The sequence below is a fragment of the Tauraco erythrolophus genome, chromosome 7 (assembly GCF_009769465.1).
Source record: "Tauraco erythrolophus isolate bTauEry1 chromosome 7, bTauEry1.pri, whole genome shotgun sequence".
NCBI classification, from domain to species: Eukaryota; Metazoa; Chordata; class Aves; order Musophagiformes; family Musophagidae; genus Tauraco; species Tauraco erythrolophus.
In genome coordinates, this window is record NC_141471.1 from 16435137 (window position 1) to 16459248 (window position 24112).

Genomic DNA, 24112 nt, shown 5'->3' on the forward strand with positions numbered 1-24112 from the left:
AGCACCACGAAGCTTGTCATGGACCAACTGCCCCAGTACTTCCAGTCCTGCTCCGTGATGTTGCGAATGACTCGTCACCACGGCCTCCCTGCAGCTGATGCTTCAGCCAGCTGGGTTGAACTGAGTTTGGTTTGTCCTTGGGCCGCAGCACAGCTGCTGTCTCAGTGTCCCTCCGCTGCCGTCGGGCCTGGCTGCCTGGGTTAGGTTTGTGCCATCAAGAGGGCATTTAGGTACGAGCAGACGGCGTCTCTCCTCTGCGCTGCCAGTCGTGGTGGGTGACGCCCTCTGTCGTCTGCGTGGCCTTCGCTTCATCCCCTGATGCAGCTGCCCTCTTTGCAGGTTGACAGGTGACTCATTTTGTACTACTGTAAAATAATTATGGATATTAATGAGAGCTGAAAGTAGGAAGAATCAGCTCATGAACAGTGTATGTCAATGAGTATTAAATATTGTAGAGCGCAGTTTCTTGCAGTGACCTGAGATGTAAACCCACTATAAAGGCAGCTTAAGTGACTGTTCAAACAGTAAGTCTGTGGAGAAAAAAATAAATAGGAAGGTTAATCAAATATCTTGTGTAATAGGTTTATCTTTAGCCAATGTGAGACTGAACTGTTACCCTCTGAACAGCCCAGTCTAGTTGAAAACGAATGCTGTTGCAAGAACCTATCTCTTTAGTTTCTGCTGAAGGTACTTTAAAAAGTACCTCCATCTTTACATTAATGTATTTCACTCGATCTTGTGTATAGTTATTGTTTGTTGATTTTATTTTGGTTTAAGTGTGCATGGTGTTTTCATTCATAGGGGCATGTGGCAAACGTGTTTTCCCTAACTTTGCATGCTTAAACCAGTGTATTCTCTGCAGTGGTGTAAAGAAAACAAGTTTATTTAAATACAATAGTATTTGTCTAAGACAGTTAGTGGCCATGTAAAAATCTGTGGCCAGTTAAAAATCTGGAATGCTGCTAATCTCTGAAAGTGCACACTGTGCACCACCTGTGAGGGGCCCTAAGCGAGGTGAGAGTCGTGTGTTGGACTAGTGGACATTTATTTACTACTTCCATGCTACTTTTAATGGTAAGCTGTCTGTCGAAGATCTTGCCAAGCCAGGGCTGAGACACGGTGATCAAGTACGACTGGAAAGGCCAGGGGTGACACTGCCTGTCGAACAGAAGCAAATCCATCGGGCACCTGTGCTGCAGTTGTAGGCAGTAGAACCTTCAGAGCTGTTTAGCTGATCAGACATAAGGTTGAGTTAAGCTTAGTGGTTCTCTGCGTTGAATAAGTCTCCATTGTTTGTAATGGGAACTGAGACACTCAACTGACACGGGGAGACACCTAGTTAAGCACCTTCTTCGATGACCTAAAGGCCACTGTGTGCTTCTGAGAGTTCTTGGGAACATAAAGTGCAAGTACAAGGGAGGACAGTACAGCATTTTGATTTCTTTGTAAATAGGGCTTATGTTAAATAAAGAGCACATAAACTTCAAACTCTAATTTCTCTTGAAAAAGCATTATAGTAAAAAATTTACAGTCTCATTATGCAAATTGCGTTTTAAACTTGATTCCAAGCTCAAATTAATTGTATGAGCAGGACCCTGCAAATTTCCAAGTTTTACTCCTAACCTTTAGACCAATTCCTACACTATCTGATAGAAGTTCTCTCTTTTACAAATGAGAAAATGTAAACATATACCTCCCTGTATGTGCTGGGGTGGTCTGTTTTGTAAAAGGTTGGAGGTTAAAAGCACAGTGTAACAAGAATTGCATAATGCCTTGCCATTGAAAAGCTGTGCAATATCTTCTAGTCTGCGTATGCTACAGCCTGTTAAGCTTATGGACTTTCTCTGCATCATAAACTTTACTGATTTATATTTACATTTTTAAGAATTCTCCATTAAAACTTGTCAAGGGAACAAACAACGTACATTGCCAAGAACTTGGAGGCACAACGAGATACTTCAGTTACAGATTAAATCCCTCATCCCTGGATGTGTTTCCAGTTTCATTTATGTCTTACTATTGCAAAGCTTTTTGCTAAAAATATTGGGAGGGGGATAATTTTGCATTGATTTATTTGTCTGGCTGAGAACTAGCCACAAACACTGTATTTCCATGGTTTTAAAGAATAAAATAAAATAAAATCTTAACTCGTCATCCCTTCCTAAACCAGTAGCTGATACGCTTTTAATCAAGACAGAGTTGGCCTGGGAACTGATAGAAGGGTCTTTTGCTGTTACTATGTATTTGTGAAATACAGCCACCGAGTTCCTCTTTCACCTCAAGCCAGATGACACCTTGAGGAGACTGAACAGAGAACCTTGACTTCCATTGTCCAGCAATACAGATTCTGGCTGGACTTGAAAGACTAGGCTGGAGTCTCTCAGGTCTAGGTGGGACTGGATGTGCCTCATTGCTTTTTGCATGTAGAGAAGTCCACTTTAAGGAGAAACACTCCTTTTCTGTGAAAGGAACCACAACAGAAAGGTAGCACACCAGCTATATGGTCCTCCTTAGCAGCAGCTCCTGCAGTTGGGGTAGACTTGCCTTGGGGTTACTTGCCCTGTGCCATGTCTTGCAAATAGAAGGCAACAAACTTCCCAGGAATTGCGATACAAAAATTTCACACCAAGTTGGTTTCTCGCTTGTCTTGTCACCTTTTGTGACATCCTGTGATATTCCTGGTTGATTTTCTAGGTTTGTGTCCCTGAAAAAACAGACACAGCTCGTGTGTTGTGTGTCTAGGGGGAGTATTTCCTTTAATTGACTGTAGGAAAAATTGTTTTAACCTGAAATATTTTAAATGCTGTGTAATTTAATAGAGTAGAATTGAATTGCTGTGGTTATATAGGCTGAGGCTGGGGGGAGCTTCAAAGGAAGAGACATTTCCTTTCTGCTGCTGAAGGCCAGGTATGGTTCTGGCCAGAACTGCACTCGGGCTGACATCTGCAATGTACTGAATTTACGTGGAAATTATTTGTATGTGCACAGAAGAGCTTCATACTGGTAAATAGCATTTATTCAGGTTGAAGTTCAGGCTGTGATAAGAGGACGGTGCTGCAGGTCCAGGCCGTGTTGGCAGAGTCCCAGCGGTAGCCCTTTCATCTACTAAGATTTATTAAAAATATTGAGTTCAAGCTGTTCATCTTGGGTGTGCAAGGACACCATAAATGCAGTAATATTTTCTGAGGTAGAAGGAAACCTGGGAACAAAGGAATCTTAAAATAAGCTTAATTTAGAGGTTTTCAAATCTCGGCAAGAGAGATGTAAGCGGTTGTTCTGTAGGCATTTCTCATATCAGTAGAAATAATGGTTTTATTACAGCATTTGAACCAGTACAGAAGTTTGTTTTAACTGTGCATTTTGCACATATGAGGGTTGGGGGGGCCTGCAGGAATAAAATTAGTATGACAAGTACTAAATGTTCAATATATATATATGTATTAAATATATATTATCAAAATAGTAAAAGCCTGTCCACTTTGTTTCTAGAATTAAATCATAATACAAGATAAGCTATTTAAAGGTTTATTATAGCAGAGTGTGGTCCGCAGTCAGTTGTGGTTTCAACCAACGTTGTTTACAATCCTATTCTTCTTTAAAAAACATCATGGACTGCAGACCCCCTGAGTTGGTGGCCCAGCCCTGAGGTGACCATATGAGGTTCAGCAGCTTTGAAGGAAATCTGTGGTGTAACTGACCAGGACTGTGCCCTAACCCTGTGCTTTGTTAGCTGAGCATGCCTTTGTTCCAGCTGCTAGAGGGAAAACTAGTTTGACTTAAACTGTTTGAGTGTACAAGCAAAACATTAATGGTTAATTTCTTAAGCTAATTTTTACACTTCTCACAAATACAGTGCTCTTTTCATCTCTTTAAATGTTAATTTTATTTTTTTTTTTCCCTAGGGTGAAAATCCTATTTACAAGAGTGCAGTGACAACTGTGGTCAATCCTAAATATGAGGGAAAATGAACACTGCTTGTATAACTTCACAACACTGTATGCAGCATAGCAATTTTTGTAGTCACAGTAAGATAGATTTAGGGCAAACTGCAGTGATTTTACTAATTCATTACATATAGGTTTGTTTTCCTGTGCAGGTTTTGAAAATGTACCATATGTAATTTTTTTTTTTTTTTTTTTTTTTGCGAATAAAAGTAATCAGTGCCAGGAGTCTGACAAAAAAACTTGAGACTGTAGCTTAGTCAGCGAAGGTCACATGGTGCCTTTTTGACCTTTCCCACTCCTGTGCTGTGAATCCAGGTCTTCTGCAGGGTGCAACACTGCTACGGTGTGACTGGGAGGGAAATGGTTAAAGCAATCAGTGTGAGGGCTCTGCCTAGCCATTTAGTATTAAACTTTTTAGCTTTACAGGGAAATCAGGGCTTGAGTTCGCAGATGTAATTAAACTCATGTAGCATGGAGCTGGTTGTTAATTGGTCTTCTACTTGCTAGACACATGATTAAGTATATGGTAAGTTGAGTAAGTTGGAAGTGAGCAGTGTAAAAGACTGAAAAGCGTGTGCCTACTTATTTTTAATTTTTAAGTTGCTTATTGCCAGGTTATGGTTGAAATGAAAGGGTTTGAGAAGAATGTGAGGAAGGAAAAAATAGCTTTAAAACACGTGCCATTACTGAAAAAGTTGCTGACTGGTAAATTGCTTAGTTTTTCTTTGTAAATTCAAGCCCTGGGCGGCAAGATCACGAAGTACCTTACCAAGACATCCTCAAAACACATAAGGGCCTTACGTCATACTGTGTCTGTTCTGTAATGTTTCCTTGGTTTAAAGCCTGGTGCTTTGTCACTCTTCTAATCTTTTTAACGTATTTGGTTGCGATTCTTTTTGTAATATTTTTGTATCAACACAAGCTTTTTTTTTCCTGTTTTTGGGCAGTCTTAGCTGTAAATTTGCCTTTACCCTGTAGCTAAGATTGCATAGTTTGTCATGTGACATGAGTCACACATCATTCTTGACATGTGCCATGTATATTTGCCTTTGACCATTCAAACTGCATCATAGTCATATTCTTGTTTTAAGTGCCTTTTTATTTTAACAGATGTTCACTTTTTACAGTGCTATTACTGAAGTTATTTATTAAATAAAAGTACCTTGAAATACTTAAATCTCGTCTCTTGGTCTTGTAGAAGTTGCTACTACTCAAAAAAACCCTGAAACTCTGTCTGTTTGGGCAAGAGGTGGTAGACATTGTGATGTTACCACATATGTCCTTTAGATCAAATCTGAGACAAGTTGAGCAGAAGCGATCTTGGGTAACAAGTGGTAGCTGTGGTATAAAACACACAAAGGCCAAGTGCAGCAGGGTGCTCCGTGTTCCATCCAGTGGCCATTGATGTAAAGCCCCAGGATTTCGAATGCATGTGCGCTAAAGAAGTTCTGCAGTTTAACTGTTCCAGCAAAAGGACTATTAGATTAATACTGTTTCATAACAAATGAGAAAAATTACTGCATTTTATAGGAAAAGAAAGTCTTCCAAATTTTTTTAAGATTATGATGTTCTAGATCGGTCACCAAAAGCCCTTTGTAATTAAATACATCCCTAAAGTATATTCATGGAATCTGTATGATTTTTTTTTTTTTTTGAACTGTTGGTACTTCAGGTTATCCTGAAGAGCTCTGAAGGGAATCTGTTCTAAAAGTCCTTTTAACCTCCATCTGAGGGCAGAAGGAAGCCTGGTTTCCATGAAGTGGGAGGGGGGCATGGACGGGAGGTTGGGCTGTGTGCACGTCTGTCTCCATCTCTGTGAGGGAAGCAACTGGAGACAAGAGGATCCAGGGGCCAGTTAGAGGCTTGGCTGTCTGAGGGCAGTTACTGGAGGGGTCCATGGTGTGTTGGGGAGGGTGGGTGCGTGGGTCTGTGCAAGGCTGGGAGGTTTGCAGCAGCCGCTGGAGCAGGGTGGGCACAGGTGGCAGCAGCAGGAGAAAGCAGAGATCGAGGGGCAGCTGCTGGGTGGGCTGAGTGCCTGAGCCCCATGGTGGGAGGGGTGGCTGTCGTAGGTATGTCTGTTTCCCACTGATGGGCCTCTGTTCTGGCCTGCTGGAAAGGCGAAGGGGGGAGGCCGTAGGTCCTTTCCGTATTCCATGATTGCTGTTTTCTGTCTGTGATGCTGTGTGTGTACATATGTACTGCATACATGTCTTGTGTGCACATACTTACTGGGAACACATGCTTAGGCTTGCCACGGGTTGGACCTGGGGATGTGGAGCTGCTGCAGCCTGCTTCTCTCAGGCTACTGGATTTGGCAACAGGTATGTTTTCTGCTGGTGGGTGCAAGCGAGAGGAAACTCCCAGTTGGGAAGAAGCTGTGCAATAATTCAGCCTGTCGTCCTTCATAGCAAAGGCCCCGGTGCTGCTCTGGATTAGTTTCTGCATGGTTAATTCTCTTTCTTGTATTGCCCTTCCAACCAAGGGAACCAAAACAGCCTGAAAATGCCATCTCACCTGAATACAAGGTAAGAAACCAGTGGGAGCTGCACCTGTATGTATAGTCATAGAATCATAGAATGGTTAGAGTTGGAAGGGACCTCAAAGATCATCTAGTTCCAACCCCCCCTGCCATGGGCAGGGAAACCCTCCACTACACCAGGTTGTCCAAAGTCTTATCCAACCTGGGCTTGAACACTTCCAGAGATGGGGCATCTACAACTTCTCTAGGCAACCTGTTCCAGTGCCTCACTACCCTCTGAGTGAAAAATTTCTTCCTTATATCTAATCAAAATCTCCCCTCTTTCAGTTTAAATCCATTGCCCCTTGTCCTATCACTACACACCCTTGTCCCTCTCCAGCTTTCCTGTAGGCCCCCTTTAGGTACTGAAAAGCTGCTATAAGATCACCCCGGAGCCTTCTCTTCTCCAGGCTGAACAACCCCAACTCTCTCAGTCTGTCTTCATAGCAGAGGTGCTCCAGCCCTCGGATCATCTTCGTGGCCCTCCTCTGGACCCGCTCCAGCAGCTCCATGTCCTTCTTGTGTTGGGGACTCCAGAGCTGAACACAGTATTCCAGGTGGGGTTTCACGAGAGCAGAGTAGAGGGGCAGAATCACCTCCCTCGACCTGCTGGCCGCACTCCTTTTGATGCAGCCCAGGATACGGTTGTTGTTTTATCTGTTCCACTTGATACTGACTTTACAGAATTGTGACCTGACTGTGGCTGTGATAGATGATGTTTTATTTTGAACATTTGAGTACTTCTCTCCCTTCCTACTGCTTTGGTCACTTTCCCGACAATACTGAGGATTTTACAATAACTCCATAAGAACAGATGCAAAAAATTTCTTCTAAACTCGTTCTGCATTACTTTCCATGAAAACTGTCTTCATTGGAGACAAGGCAGCTTAAACAGAAAGGATAATTACTGACCTTTGTGGCTGTTGGGTTTTCGATGTTTTAGAAAGATTAATCCCAAATTTCTGTTTCAGACCGTATCAGTCCCCTTCAGATCTCTCTTTTTACGTCTCAGTCTTTCCTGGACTGCATGACACTGGAATCCTGGACTGAGCAGAATTCACATCACGTGGAGAGCAGGTTGCTGATCTTTAGTAACTCTGATCCCTAAACAGCATTACCAGTCCTCCTAAATTAAGGAAATTTTTTATTATGTGTGCATGAGACTAGTTCTGTGCACTCACTCACGTTACTTGTTCTACAGTTTCCTTGAGTCTGGTTTCAAAATGCTTTTGTGTGTCGGTAGATGACTTTTTCACAGAGATGCTCCTGAAGGCTTTGAATTCAAGTGGCCCATTAAGGAAAGCTTTTTTTTAAATCCTGGTTTAAACTGGGTTTCTAGTAGCCTCTTCCAGCCAGATGAAAGCTGCTTAATATCTCCAAGTGAACAGTTGCTTAAATGAGAGAGAACAGCTGCCTTCCCACAGTATCAGATTCAAGGTACTATAAGTGTCACAGAACATCTGATTTGCTTTAAAGCAGGATTGGATGCTCTAGCTAAAAGAGATGGTATAGTTCAAGTATGATAAAATTTAAGTGCTGGAAAACAGAAGTAGTTGTGAATCCTTTCTGACTTATAAATACTGACCTCAGCTACTTACCCTGCATTCTGCAAGCTGGTGAAGCAGTGGGCTCTTACTAACATACCAACAGATGCGTAAACTCAAAAGCCTGTGGTCCCACAGAAGATCCCAGCAGTGTATCTGTTTTTTAAAAATTTTAAAAATTACAGTTAGTATAACTATAGTCTAGCTCTCATTAGTCCATCAATTTCCCCAATTCCTGTCCAGTAACCAAAGAGCTAAGCTAGAATTGCTTTATGGCAGTTGTTAATAAAACAAAGTTTCTTATTCCTGATTGAAACTATAACATAAAAAATACAAGTCAGCAAAAGAAAATAATTCTTTGTAATCACACAGTTTATTAAGTAACATCCATGAACGAACTTTGCCACAGTGTGTTGAGCCTCTTGCCTTGATCTTCCTCTAGGTTGATGGAAGACTAGTCTAGAGCACAAACTGGAACAGCCTCTTAGCGGAGTCTTGAGCACCTATATATGAGGAACTCTAGACTGATAAATATATACGTCCTTTGATGTTTTTCCTTCCTTTTCTGTGCAATTGCACTGCTCTGCAATATGACCATTTTTTCTTTTCCATAACAAATACAAATTCATTCTCAGAGGAGCACAGAATGTGAAAAGGAGAAAAAAAAAACCACAACTTTTTTTTTTACATAAAACTTTTATCTAGTAAAGCTTTGGTATTGATCAAGTAGAAGTGGTGAAAAAGTATGCTCTAGCTACAAAGTTCTACTATTTAGAGGGTGTTTTCAAAGCACTTCTGTTTTTCTTTCTGAAAAGTCAGAATTGCTGCCAAAGCAGTTATATAGCAGAAAGAAAACATTCGTCAGCAACTATGAATACAAGTACCAGAACAGAGTGCTGCAAAGTAATTCGAGTGATTGTTCATTAATGATAATAAATACATTAACCCCATCTCATTAAAATGGATAAATTTCAGCTAGAAAAAAATCATACTATAGGACATAATTTTAAATAAATTGAGGCCATTTAGGTTAAATATTAATTCTAAACTAATTTTGAAGGCAGTTTTTTTACAAAGCTTACTGACAGTGAACTAAAGATTTTCATACAGATCAAGATAAGAAATAACTTCTAAAATACAGAGAAATAAATAAGTCTCAAATACTCTATTTCAAGAGTCAGTGGAAAATGATCAGAAATATTGTATTTGTTTATTCTTCATACAATGGTTACATGAACTGTCTCACCTTGTTTTAACACTGCATTACACAAAACAAGGATTTTTACCCACAACATTTTTAAAAGTACTGTTTTACAGATTCTCTGCTACGTGAAATTTCAGACTCAGTTCCACGCCTAATCTTACATACAAGGTTAGGCTTGCCAAAGCAGACGTTAATACACACTTCAAATTTCATCTCACTCTGAAGTGATTCAAAAAGCAAGACTCCTGTTATTGATGGCTTGCAGTGCAAACTATTGAATATTCTTTTAATTATGTGATAATTTTTCTTGCTATTGTTTGAAAGTTCCAAGCTGCATCTTCCTATCAAGATACTCATTACCAGCTGAGATATCTCACTGCGGAGACTGAGCCAAGGCCACAGGAGAAAGCATGGATTGTTCTTCATATATGCCAGGTGCTGTGGATCAGCCTCCAATACACCTCTTGACCACATCCTGCTTTTTCCTTTGCTCTCTGCTTCCTGAGGACCTGGTGAACTGAAGGAGAGGACAGAGCTCGTATGTGGCACTGCTGGCAGCACGGTATGTTGGCCAGTGTTTGTAATGGGGTGAATGTCAAGAAGCAAAGTTTCAGAATGAGAAATGAATGTGAGTGATCAGCAGAATGCCTGAGGTGTGTGGAAGCAGCGCGCAGAGCAAGGGTAGGCAGGGGAAGGAGGAGACAGAGCATGTGCAAAATAAAGGGAAATCCACCTGTTTTCCTTAAGTCACCCACACTGCTCCCATCTGCATGTTTGCTTTCATACCCTTTTACTAAGTTATTCACTTTGCAATTACCAGTGCATCTGTCTGTGATTAAATGGCTTGTTACCACAGTCTCAACTTTTTGCAAGCTCTTCAGATTTTCTTCTATTTCAGCTATCAAAATTTCTTCTTTTTGGATAAGTTCATCATGAGTTCCCCTATAGAATGTGGATGATTTTGGTGTATGTCTCAGAAAAAAATTTACAGAACAGCTCTATAAAATGAAAACTGAAACACAGAACATGGAAAAGAAATGTTTGTATTTCCTCAACAACATTATCATGGCAGTACAGAATGGTCAATATAGATTAATTAAACCATTGCATTTCATTAGATAAAGTAATTACTTGTGTTGTAAAAAAAAAAATTGAAATTGAATGAGCTATTTATTTTTTCTTATTTATTATTTTATTTACCTTTTGTATTAGCACAGGGCAAAGACAAGTAAAAAAAATGAAAAGTAAGTGTCTATCTGAAGTGCCATCAATTTTATTCTAGAAATATTTCCTAACCAAAGCACAGGCCTGAGAATAATCAGACAATCATGGCTTTTTTCTGAGTGAGGAGTACAGACTCAGGATCAGGACCCCTTCAGAGTCCTATATAAAAAAGTCATCAAAAACCAGTAAGATGAAATGAATCCATTCCTTTAAACAAGTAGTCGCCTAAGAAGTCAGGTGGGGTAAGGGGTAGAATTCGTGTTTTTTTAATGAGGATGCTGACATGGTGTAACCAGTATATCAGAAACTCTGATAATATGATAATTGATAGGATATTATAATTGCAAGACTGATAAAAGTCAAACTGTACTATGGTAATGTGTAATCTCAAAAAGTGCAAGTATGAAAAATAAATTCAAAGGGGTAGCTAAACGTGTTTGGAGAGGGGCACCAAATTTTTCTTGGGCACCACAGAACCTGTTCAAGATCGGCTTTAGAAAGATCACAGTAAAAGCAGCTGATTAAAGTAAGAAGATGTCCTAGAAAAAACTGAATTGCATTTAAATGAAGAAAATAAAATAGAACAGAAAGTGAAGCATTAAAAGTATGCTAAAGAGGATTTAGTGCTTCACAGAAGGCATAAAACTAATAAATAACTGGAACAAGAGGACTGACAATGAGATATAAGAAGGACAATTGGAACAGAGAAAAAACAGAACATGTAAACTCATTCGTTGCATCTATATTTACTGTGGAGGAGTTTCATGAGATAACCAACTTGAAATTCCCCATCCTAGGGCAAATACCAGAGAAATTAGTCAAACTGAAGCTTCAACAAAATATTTTAGAGATAACACAACAAAAGGAATAGCAACAAACTGCCAAGAACCCATGCTAATCTTTTAAGGCGGCTTAAGGATGGGTGCCAGATCTCATTGCCATATGAATGGAAAATGGCTAGCATACATAGTCTCAATTTTCAAGAGGGTTTCTGGGAGTTAAAAAAAGTTACAGAAGAGTTATCCAGATGTTTCTACCACTATCTGGTAGAAATTATAAGAGCAAGTGGACACACGGATAAGTATAACATATTGTGGAAGAGTCAACATGGGCAGAGGGAAGTCATACCTCACAAATCTACTAGGCTTCATTAAGGGAGTCAGTAACGTGCAGACAAAGAGAGATCATTTCATACAACTGGATTTCCAAGGGCTTTCAACAATGCTTTTCACCAAAGACCCTTAAAAAACTTTCCAGGGATGCGAAGAAAGTCTTCAAATGAATAACTATTAAAGTAAGAAGACAGAAAACACAACATCGAAATTAATTATCAGTTTTCTGATTTGCGAGATGTCATTGATGGAGCCTTTGAGCTGCTGGCAACACTCCTTGTAATGCAGTCCAGGATACCATTAGCCTTCCTTGCCCTGATAGCACTGAATAGGTGCAGTGAGAGGCAAAGGAGAAAGTGACTAGGGAAAACCAAAGAGTTATCAGACAAAGGTGGTACCAGGCTCAAAATAAATGTAAGATACTTCTTCCTATAACCCACAATTGAGTTGTAAAATACTTTGACATATTGTGGATACTATGAATTTGAAATGAATAGATAAATTCACAAAATAATTCATCATGGGATATTAGCTGCAGAACATATCAAACATGGTGTAGTTTGAAATTGGAGAATGTTTTGCTAAGGATTATGTACTGTTCTCTAAACATCTGCTTTTGAACACAGATGGAGACAGGGTACTGGATTACATGAACCTTTACTCTGATCCAGGATGGTGAGATACCTGTTCTTTAGTATTTACCATTTGTGCCACAAGGATGGCTAGCTGCAAGAGCCTGAGTTTGTTGCAGACCTTTCCAGTTTGATTCCAAACCAGTAAGCAAAAGCTTTCTTCTCTGTTACCTCCTGCTTTCTTCTCTATCACAAAAGAAATACTTTGTAGCAATAATTAGAAATAAATTACATTTACTATTTATGACTCTAATTCAAAAGAAATAATGGACTTAATTCTGTAAGGTTGCCTGGCCTGCTACTTTGCGTCACACAAATGGCCATATCAAAACCTCATCCTACCCATAAGCAACAAATTCTCTTTATTTCGAGTCTCTCCACTGATGTAAAACTGGACCGCTTTTCCATAAATCTCTCAAACAGCAATAGGAAAACAGTGTATGTCAAGAGTTCTGGGAGTTGTTGCAAGAGAAGAGGTGCCTGGCAAAAAGAGCTGAAAGAGACACTTCATTTTAATACATCAGAAAAAATATGCTGGCACATTGCAGTAAATAACTAGAAAGACACCACCAGTCAGCTCTGTTCTGTTCTGTTCTTTCACATGGTGTATGAATTCTATTACCAGAACAGAAAATCTAGCCATTTGGATTTAATTTATAGAGTCTGGGATTTTCAAAGCCAGCTGTAACTTGGAAGTATCCAAATCCATCTACATTTCTATAAGAACTGCTGTTTTAGTGAAGTGAACCAAGTGCCAACCAATTTAATCCCCAGACTAAAAGGTGATGATTCTTTGCTTGTTCCTGTTTGGAGCATTATCTGCAGGCAGCAAATAAGAAATATTAAAAATAAAATTTTGTGTCAATTATTGCCTTTCACTGGCACTTTAGTGGCATCTTCACCCATTCAGGATCCAGAGCACTGAGTGCTCCCCTGGGTGCGGGCAAGTATAATACCGTTCCATGCTTGGAATACACCACCGAGTAACAGGGTTTTATTGGACTCCATTCCTTCTTGAAACTGGATCACTGCGCGATCAGAAACCTAGAAATCTTTCGGATAGTCGACAACTAGGAAGATATGATACTCTATAACAGGTAACTGAACCCATTCTCCTTCTGGTGATCTGTTCTCTCTCACTTGGGCACCTCAGTTCTTCGTGAAACATCCTGTCTTAAGTGCCAAAGTAAATCAGGTCTGACTTTTGCACTGAAATCAATCTCCTGTATAACACTAGTCATCAGATTTTTCTCAATTAATTCCTTTTGGGATAGAAGATTAAAACAAAAATAACCCATTTTTATTTTACATTGGTAAAGAACACATCACAAAGCTGACAAGTATTCAGCTGGAATACATTAGATAGGACAGTTAATTCCATATTTATCTAATTTCATAATAAAAATTTATTTCTGCAAAACTTTAGACTTGCAAATCTCACCTATGCCAACATTGTAACGGCTGTTAATCAATAGGGTAACTTCAACACCACTCAAAAAAAAAAAAAAAAAAGTTGGTTTGCATTTCGTTTTCCATAAAAAAATAATGATTGACATCAGTTGTGTTTCCTTCCCTCAGTTTTCCATTGATATAGTCCTGCTAACTTATTCTATCCAAGATCAATGTCAAGCTGAAATTGTCCCATATATCCTTTTAAAACACTAGCACAACAGTAGCTCCGTTACAGCTTTCTGGAAATTTTCTGCTGTTTCACGAATTACTATAAATTCATATTAACTGTCCAGGCAGCTCCTTCTTCAGCTCATTTATTCAGTACCTTTATGGGACAGTGTTCAGCTTGCAAATACGTAACCAGCTAACGCATATGCAGACTGGAACACTAACTGTAGTACAAACTTGTAAAATTTTCGGTCTGACAAGTTTAATATTTCTTTCACTTATATAGTATCTTTTCTGAAATATATCATCAGTTCCATTACTGTTGAATAAAACCTGAAAATCTGACACAAATTAGTACAAAAATCTTTTCTGAAGTGAGTTTTTCCTGCTCTTAGAAAATATTTCCAAGTTTAAATAATTTCCAAAGAATACTCTCAGAATTTAAACTCTCACTATTGACAATTTTATACCAAAATGGTTTCTTATAACTACAACATTAAATCCTTAAATTTTCATGTTAAGTTTATGTATTAAAATTTCAGTACCCTCATAACAATGGCAGATAGTTTTTAAATTAAGATTTGTAGTTAGATATAAAACCTTGAATCATAATACTGTTTTTCAGAGCCTTGTAAAAACAAAATAACTGCAGCTGAACAGAGAAGGTAAATAAAGTCTGTGACAAATATTTTGCAGCTTCAGCAGAACCACAAGGGCATAACACAGTAATGGCTGCAGCAAAAAGAACACAAAGGGAAAGTCCACATAGATTAGCTCTGCCTTCTGTGGTTTAGAGCACAGGTCTTCAAGGAACTTGACTGCAACATCACAAAATCAGATTTTAAAACTAACTGAGAACTTTGAGGTAAATTTGATTACTGTTAAAATTACTTAAAGATGTGTTTGGATCATTAGCTGTGTTTTTCACTTCTATTAATTAAGTACTGGATTGGGAAGAAAAAGATTGAGGGATCTATCAAAAAAGAGTTTACAATCTTCCGATTTGTTTGCTCATCTTGATAGGGCAGAAGACTCTTCAGGCTAATGGCTTTAAATTGAAAGAGGGCAGATTTAGATTAGATATAAGGAAGAAATTTTTCATCCAGAGGGTGGTGAGGCACTGGAACAGGTTGCCCAGAGAAGTTGTGGCTGCCCCATCTCTGGAAGTGTTCAAGGCCAGGTTGGATGAGGCTTTGGGCAACCTGGTGTAGTGGAGGGTTTCCCTGCCCATGGCAGGGGGATTGGAACTAGATGATCTTTGAGGTCCCTTCCAACTCTAACCATTCTATGATTCTATGATAATTATTGTTTATAGTGTATAGGTCAGTTCGCGTTTCTTCTACGGCTAAGAAATATAATCATCTAACCTATTCCAAATAGGACACAAATGAAAATAATACATATTTTCAGTACAAAATCAGATATTTAAGCATCCATCCTAGGACTATCTACCAAAGCCAGAATTTTTATTGACCTTACATACAGATGAAGGTACATATAAGGTCTCACCCTCTGACCCACATATGCCTACTTCATCAGCAGCTACAGAAGTCTCCACTTGCTGCAGGTCTTTCAATTTTGCTTCCAGACTTGCAGCTAAAATACTTTTTAGCTCGTATCCTCTCCTCTCTGTAGAAAATGACATACAGTATTCAATTTAAAGTTTTACAAGCTCTTATAATAAGATTTTAAGCTGCAGTGGTTATTGGTGCCTTTGCATTCTCATAGTAAATACAGTATACTACATATTAGACACAGTCATTACCCAAAGTTGTTTTAAAAATATTTAAACTGAAGAAGGAACCATCCTGTAAACTGTTATGAACTATCACACAAGATATAATGCAAGTCTGTAACACTCTCTGCACAGCGTAGAGAATAAAAGCAAGTAATTCCTGCGTCCTAAACCTTAGATAACATTTTCCAATTATAGTGAAAATCTAGTATTGCAGACGTAGATCAGAAGTATATTTTTATGTATATTCAACTATTATGCTCCTAAGTTATCAATCATTTAAAATGTATTTATTTTAAAAATATGTAAGTAGCACTCAGGCAACCTAAAACATCACTCTCCAGTGTCAGAACTTTAGTCAATGACCATTTACACCTATGTGAAAACAGATATTTCCTTCGACTTTTTACTTTTTTTACATGTCTCAAGCAAAAGAATTCTGAACCTTAAAATTTGCTAAAATCATTTCCATGTTTATAAAAATCCAGACCTGTACTCTTACTCCTGGAAGATATGAATGTCCCAGTGATTCTGCTCTATGGCCACACAAAACTGTTAGTGAACAAATAACACAGTACCAGACTTCAGCTGTGTACTCACCATCTGTGCTGCCTGTTTGGCCAGCTGCCAGAGCCAGTGGTCCCTGCAGGTCTTTCAGGTTTGATTCCAAAATTGCAAGAAGCCTTCTCTGGTTTGGTAACTCATTTAGTCTATTATCTGCAGTAGGTGCAAAATACCAGTCATTAGTTGGAAAACTACTTTTATATGTTTATTTTTAAAATTTAATCCTATCAGATGGATCTTCAGCTTAAAATTTATTTTATATGGGAAATTACATCTGTGATATAATAAATTATTAGCCTACACTGTAAGTAGCGTTTAAAAGATATTTCTAAGCCTTGAAAAGAAAGCATTGTCATTTGCTCATATTTAAATAACACCAAAATTAAGAAGCACATAAAGGATGAAAAACAATAGTGTTTTTATTCTCTTGTTAACCCTGCCCTCCTGAATGTGTTAGATTTTAGATTGAAGCCCTTCAAAACAAAGATTATCTTCTTTTTTGTATCACAATGTAAGTGTGATTCTCATTCCAACCTCTGGATGATGATATCTTATTTTCCCATCTTACACATTACAGTAGCAAGAAGGAGCTATGGTCAGGCGTAGGTCTAGGGGCGAGTTGTGTGAGCTTTCAGGCCCTTGCCCGAGCTGTGTTGTAGGCGTGCCTTTGCCTGGCCATGAGCCTCACTGATCTTGACCCACTGGCTTGACTTCCTGGCTTGACTTGGACTTGCCTTGTCATTGTCAATTTGCCTGACAATCACTGAACTGTTGGCTGAACCTGGTTGCTGTCACCAGCCCTGATTCTGACCCTGGCACGCTGACTCGACTTCAGATCATGTCTCATCATTTTGGATTTGTCTTGTGATCTTGTGGTCCTAGTTACCACTACCAGACCAACTCTGCTTGCCTTGCCTAGCTGCTATGGGACTGTGCCCTTAGTGAAGACATTGCCCCCACTGTCTTGCTGCCATTGTCACCTCCCAGATGGGCTTCCCTTGTGGAGCAGCCTACTCCTGCTGCTCCCTCACATACATAATCTCACTGTTCTTCATCTCCCATCTTTTCTTTCTCTTTTGCCTTCTTCCTACTTTTGATGCCATTGATCATTCTTGCCTTCCTAGCATTTTACACCCACTAAGCTTGAAGATCACTTTTTTTGCTCCAGTTCTTTTCAAGACTGTTCTTATAGTTTGTCTTTTGATGAGCCTTTTCACTCTTTCCTCACTCACTCATTATTCCCCAGGGCACTGTCTGTAGCCTTTTGCTCATCTTACATTATGTTCTTTCTCCATGCAATTTCATCAGCTGACACATCTTCAGTTATCATCTCCATGCTGGTGACTAACAAATCGAGGTCAGCATCATTAATTATTCTTCTAGTAATATTCTCCATCTGTCCTTCTCTCACATTATGTCATTTCAAGGTTTTATCAGCTTTAACTAAACTTGTGAAAAAGAGCTAATATCTTTCTTTCCAAAAACCTACCATATCCTTACTTTCCAAGACTTAACTTTCTGGATACTCAGGTGCACAATTTCAGGACACTTTCAAAGTTTTCCCTCACATTGCTCTGAATAAACAAAACCCATATGCCATTTTGGGATCCTGGTTTACTCAATATCCTCTTTCCGTGTTTGTCCAAACAGAAATGGCCTCCTTTCAGTACTTATAAAATGTTATAAAAACTCTTATAAAAACCCTTTCAATTTGTTCATGTAACACCCCTGCCTCAACACTGTCCCATCTCAGTTCTTCCACCAGCTCTGAGTTCTCTTTGATATCAAATTTGCATTTTTCAGTATTGCTTTTAAGTGTCCATGTGACATATAAACCTACATCTTTAAAAAAAATAATAAATTAAACCCTATATTAGGTAAATTATACCTAGTAAACCAAGTTAAGGAAATATCTGAGCTAGTTTTAAATTAGCCAGATATTGACAGAATTCAATTAGCACTGATGAAACACCACTAGCAACAGTGGTAGTGAGCTTCTTGGAAGGATGTGTTAGCTCACACACAACGTTATGCATTTGTGGATATTCTCCCTGTTCTTCTGTTCAGCTCTATGGTTCCCTCATAACATATTCTCTCATTAAGCTTTATGCTTATTTACATTTTGTACATTCTGCCAGTATTCCCAGTCTTATTTAATATGTTTTGACAGTCTGTCATCTATGTATCAAATAAGGTAAAGTCTTTTAGCCTATTTGCATTTAATTTCCTCTTAAAATAACTCTATTTTTCATGGCATCTCTAGTAACTTTCACTAATGTCTGTGTATTTACCTTTCATAACTGCCTGGGAGTTGCCGGAGCAGTAACACTTCTTAAATAAGTGCATATGAGATGTTACAGTAAATTGAAGAGGGACCTAAATAATGGAATGCAGATCTCTACATTTATTCCACCTTTACCAGTATTTCTGCCTATTTCACTGTCTTCAAAAGCTTCTTTGCCTTTCATATCTTCTATACCTGATGACAGCTTAGCAAGCATACTATGCAAAAAAGCTTAACTGTTTCCTCTCCTACCTAAGGATAAAAGCTAGTCACAAAGATGTTCAATCAACAAAACATGTAAACAGTGTCTAATGTTTTTGCTCTAGAAACTGACACACGGTATTTTCTAAAAACAGTGAAGTAAACTTTCTGTTTCTCTAAGAATTAGACTTCGTTGCATTTCTTGCTGCAGGCATGTGCATTCCATGCAGTTTCATTCAGCAATGAAAATAATGTATGCACCAGTCCAGATACAGGCATTTTGGCCCATTATGGAAAGAACACACATAGAACAGAGGTAGGTAGTTCCATCCCCACATGAAGATTTTAGATTTTGCTGTAGAACTTTTTTACCTCATCCTTTATTATCTCATTTTTATTAGCTATTTTATACAGCTAGATGAGGAACTGGCACAAACTTAAGATTTTATAGAGCTGGTCAATTTTATGGAAAACAAAACAAGAAACAAAAAAAAAAAAAAAAAAAGCACTTCACTGGGTGCAAACTGTCAACATCTTCAGGAAATTTTCAATGTTGTCTTACCAGGTGCCTGCACGATTAGTTTTCCACTTACCAGTTTTTAGGCCAGCTTCTCCTGGTGAAAGTGTTGATGCTTGTTGCATTTTACTCACTTGATTTATTAATGGAACTCTTTTGCCATTTCACAGAAATCCTATCTCATTGGGAATGTGACAGAAGCAGAAGGTTACTTTAGGAAAACACATAGGTCTTAATCTAGGACACAGAAACAGAGTAACATATTTTACTTTAAAACCATATTCCATATTTAATACTATTTTTTTTGGACTATAGTTATCTTATATATGAATACATGATACATTACAGCCTTGATTATCATTTATATTAATGCCATTGAATACTCTCCTGTTAATGTAATGAAGCTTTAAAACAGCTGAAGTACCACTAGTATAAAAGACATTCAGGTTTATGATTATTGTTAATCTAAAGATGAAAAAAAGGATTAATACATATCATATTTCTGTTGTTGTATATTTACCTAAACCCAGGCCTTTAAGTTGTATTACTTTGTAACAAATTTAATCATTTGCAAAATGAGAATATGTATCCAACCATGCAAATGTATCTGAGACATAAGAATCATTATCTCTCTTTGCAGAAGCCAAAAACTGAAGGCTCAGGGGACAGAGATGAACAGGTTTGTAAAAGGTTAAGAAGTAAATTAATTGCCAATATGGGAATATCAGTGCAGCATCTGAACAATGTCCCTTATCTGTCTAAAAAGACTGTAAACACACATGGACAAACTCCAGTTCTCTGGCTAAATATCAACAAGATGATTTCATTAATTTGTAGAATTTAAAAACGGGTTTATGTTGCCATGCTTTTTGACATAAACAACGAGCATGTAAGGTTGACAGTTGTTTCAGAAATTGCATCAGAAGTCTTACCAGGGCCAAGTTTGTCTTATTTCTCCTGATAACCCTTCAAGTTCCAATATTTATCAATTAAGGAGACATGATCTAGTCATTCAAGGAAGACAGACTGCCACAGAAAATAACCCGTAATAATTTGTGGAGTCACTTTGAAATAATAATTTTCATTATAGGGATACTACATTATTGTTTGTCTGGATCTAATTGAGTTATGGTTATTTTCTACTGGTGGCATAGACTCCTCATTTGAGAACTATTACAAAAATATATACTTTACTTGTGTAAATATTCCCCATGCAGCAAAAATATTTTTAATAGCAGAACACACTAATGCACACAAATTTTAATACAATTTTCATCATATATTATGTTTTACAACTATTTAAAATTCGTATTTCCTGCATGTCAGCATAACTGAATGTGTTTTATACATGACTGACTCAGTCACAAATATATTCATTGATATAACAAATTCCCAGTATATCAGAGAGAAATGCTTCTCAGTACCATTAAAATACTGGATTTGGGAAGTATTCCAAGGTCTCTGGCAATCTTTGACATGATGGCACTAGTTACAATCAGTCACTCTTCCCTTCTTTCAAAAGAAAAGATAAGATTTATCTTTAACATCTACTACTTCTTTTTAGAGTCCATGGAAGATTTTCTTTTTCAGGTAAGATGGTTTCCAAGGTTACATTCTATAATGAAAAATAATAGCATTACGTTATATTGTTGCTATTATTACAACAGTAGTCAACAGATAAATGTTCTTATTTTAGCATATCCAAGTCCTGAATAAACTCATTCAAACTATAAATTAATGATTACCTTTAAGAACTCAGAAATAACTAGTTAATTTACTAAAACCCATTTCTAAACAGATAAATGGAATAATATTTCCCCTTTTATTCTCATTTTGATTTACTCATCAAATTCACAGAACCTTATACAGAAACACAATTCCATCTTCACTTTTTCCATCAATTTTTTCAAGACTGAAAAGTCTGATATCAAACCAATGAAATGCTGGTAGTTGATAATTTAAAAGAAACTCATCAATATTTGGAAAATTACAGAATATATGTTGTCTTTGTAAAGGGTCTTAGAAGATACGCCTTTTAACCACTGAACTGTGGGAACAGTGCTGGACCAAGAAGAGATCTCTCATACAGTAGTGCTGAAGAGACTCTGTCATATTCCAATGTACAAAGAAAAACAGAGATGCAAGAGGTTTGCTGTAGATTACTGCTGCTGCCATAAACCCTTTAGAATCATATGACTCATTTCCATATGGCTGGCAACCAAAAAGGTATTTTACTCTAAAATACGTTATTGATTATATGTTAACACTTTTACAGGATAATCTTATATATTCCAACTTCTGTGTTAGGTTTTACCTCCTTACCTCGTGAGATTCTTGTAGACTGCTCTCAAATCAAAATACTGTAAAGTAAGCATAACACATTCTAACAGTCAAATACATTCCACTACAGTCTCTGTACTACTTCTGGCATGTAGAAGAACTGATGAAGTCCAAGATAGAAAACCTTTGCCTACAAAAGTCGCCAGAACTCAAACATGTTGTGTTCCACTGCTGAACATTGATTTATGAAAGGGTTACCTGCTTCACTATAGTTTAAGTCAGCAAAACTGACTTAAATGGATTGATTTGGAAATACAGGACACACTTTGTTATCGTGATTTCAGTTCCTTCATGTTTGTATTTTCATTCCTCAAAACATGAGGAATATTAAAGTGAAGTATTTACAATGCTGGTAATTTCACAAAACTGAAAAAAGAACAGGACAGGTAAGAAAATAGAAGAATCCCTTATACTGCAATCCATATCTCCAGGTTTAAACAGCTGCAGTTCAGGATGCAAACAAGACATTTTTCTCACTGACTGAAGCTATGCTAAGTGTTGATTGCTAACACAGAGAGAGCAGTGACACAGCAATACTCTAGTGATAATAAATTATTAAATTCACCTGCCCAGTGTGTAAGTGCAAGTGGATAATAATGTCTATCCATCCTTATAAATAATTTTAATAATTTGAGATTCAGATTATTGTATGAAAAAAAATTATGCAAGTTACAAAATGGAAGTTTAAAATAAAAGCTAGGAAAGGCAAACTAATGTTCCAGTAGATACATAATTTTACCATTCTTTTAAAATTTGAATATTGTTCAATTTACAGCACTTAGTACAGAGGACACAGACTGATGAAACTTCCATTTCCTGCTTTTTTTAAAAACTGCCATATTTTAGCCTTCCATCAATGTTTTCGGTATATAGGAGGTATTTTTCAATGATAAAAATATAGATTAAAAATATAGACCAGTTATAATCTTGTAGAAGATTACAGAGAATCGGTAAGATTCATCTCATCTAGCTTCCATGTCTACACCTGAATTAGTCTCTAATTAAACTCATTTGTCCTTCCAGTGAGTGGAAAGAAATGGATATTTCTAGAATACAATTAATCTTTTTGCAAAATAATTAATTAAAACAGTTCAGATAAATCGTTCATTAGAAACACCTGGTTATCTCTGTTAACTATAGAAAGAGTTCAGCAGATCAGCTCAGATATAAACTTCTGTGTGACAGACCTCTAATGATCAGTGAAATTAATCCTATGCTAGGTTTCCCTTTTCTCTGAAAGAGGTCGAGAAAAGCCCACTACAGTGATTTTACCACCTGCTAGGAATTTCTCCTTTTCATTTCGCAAATTTAAAACATGTTGTTCCTTATAACAAAGGCATTAAAAAAGAAACCCAAACCAAAAATAGGACAAATTAAAGGGAAAATAAAGAAGGTTAATCTCCCTTCCTCAACTACTTCTTCCCAAAACCCAGGTATTTCATCCATTGCCTTATTCCAGACACACTTATATCCAACTGCATGATATTTTGGGGAAAATTATTTTTCTTTCCTGAAAACATCTGGTATTATTATAATTTTTTTAGGATACTAGATTAGCACAGGAGTGATATAAATTAAAATGGCAGTTGACAAGTTTCTTTCAGAATCTGTTAGAAAATGTTCTTAAAATTACATAAATAAATCGTATTTCATACTACTGAGGGAAATGAAGTGCATAGAAAAGAGCTTTTTAAATAAAAATATATAACTCTTTTTTTTTTTCTAAAACTTATATTGCATATTGACTGTTTTCCCAAGATAATAGGAAAGTAAATATGTATATCTCTCTCTCCACAGAAATATGTTTCCTAAATCAGTACTTGTAATGTTCTTTCAACTTTTCCTCAAGGATTTTTTTCTCTCTGCTTGCAAGCAAACATTTGATATATATGAAGTCTATCAGACACTGTGATATTTTCAAGTTTTGAATCTAAGCCATTGCCATGCAATTCTTTCAGAGTTACGATATATAAGTTTTAAAAAAAAATATTTCAATCTGATATCATGTTCTTTTGGTTAGTGAAAATTGTAATGTAGATGTACCAATTACAGCAATGCCTTGACAAGCAAATTTACTTTGAAACGTCTAGATTACGTTTTACAGCAATACAAGCAACAGACAGCTTTGCCTGAACTCGAGACATGTTTTAATTTGGCTTGAAATAATTTTGTAGGTAAATGGATCAGTAGAGATTAATATCTGAGCATACGCTGACGCTACTCTATGTCTGACCTCCTGTAAAAATAACAGCTATGCTGTTGCAGAGACTAAAAGGGATCCTGTATTAAAGACCTGTACTGTCTCAGATCTGCTAAGTGACCTTACATAATTCACATAAGCTCTCCATGCCTCAGTTTCCCCATCTGTAAACTGAATATAACAGTTTTCTACTTCACAAATCTGTGGCAACATTAAATTAACATTTGTAAGCTACTCAAATACTACATAAGCTGTAAATAAAATCCACTATGAACATCTAATTTAACATTGTGATGTTTATAAGCTGATAATGGTAATGAAATATGTATTCACAGAAAAATAGCAAGTAACAGTGAATGACGTCTTTACAAGATCACTATGCAAAACCACCTATGCTATTATATGAAAATAATAAAAGCATACTGCTATGCACATAAATCACAATGATAAAAATAAAGGATACGAATTAGAAG

The 24112-nt window shown here is 37.4% G+C and overlaps 1 protein-coding gene across 1 annotated transcript in view; it reads left to right on the forward strand.

Annotated features, from left to right (window-relative positions):
• ITGB1 (integrin subunit beta 1) overlaps positions 1–4143 on the forward strand; it is a 42620-nt gene extending 38477 nt beyond the window's left edge. Inside the window, exon 16 of the mRNA XM_086615208.1 lies at positions 3903–4143. Coding sequence (XP_086471334.1) covers positions 3903–3968 — 66 coding nt within the window. The 3' untranslated portion in view covers positions 3969–4143. The remainder of the gene's footprint in view (positions 1–3902) is intronic.
• Positions 4144–24112: the final 19969 nt, after the last annotated feature.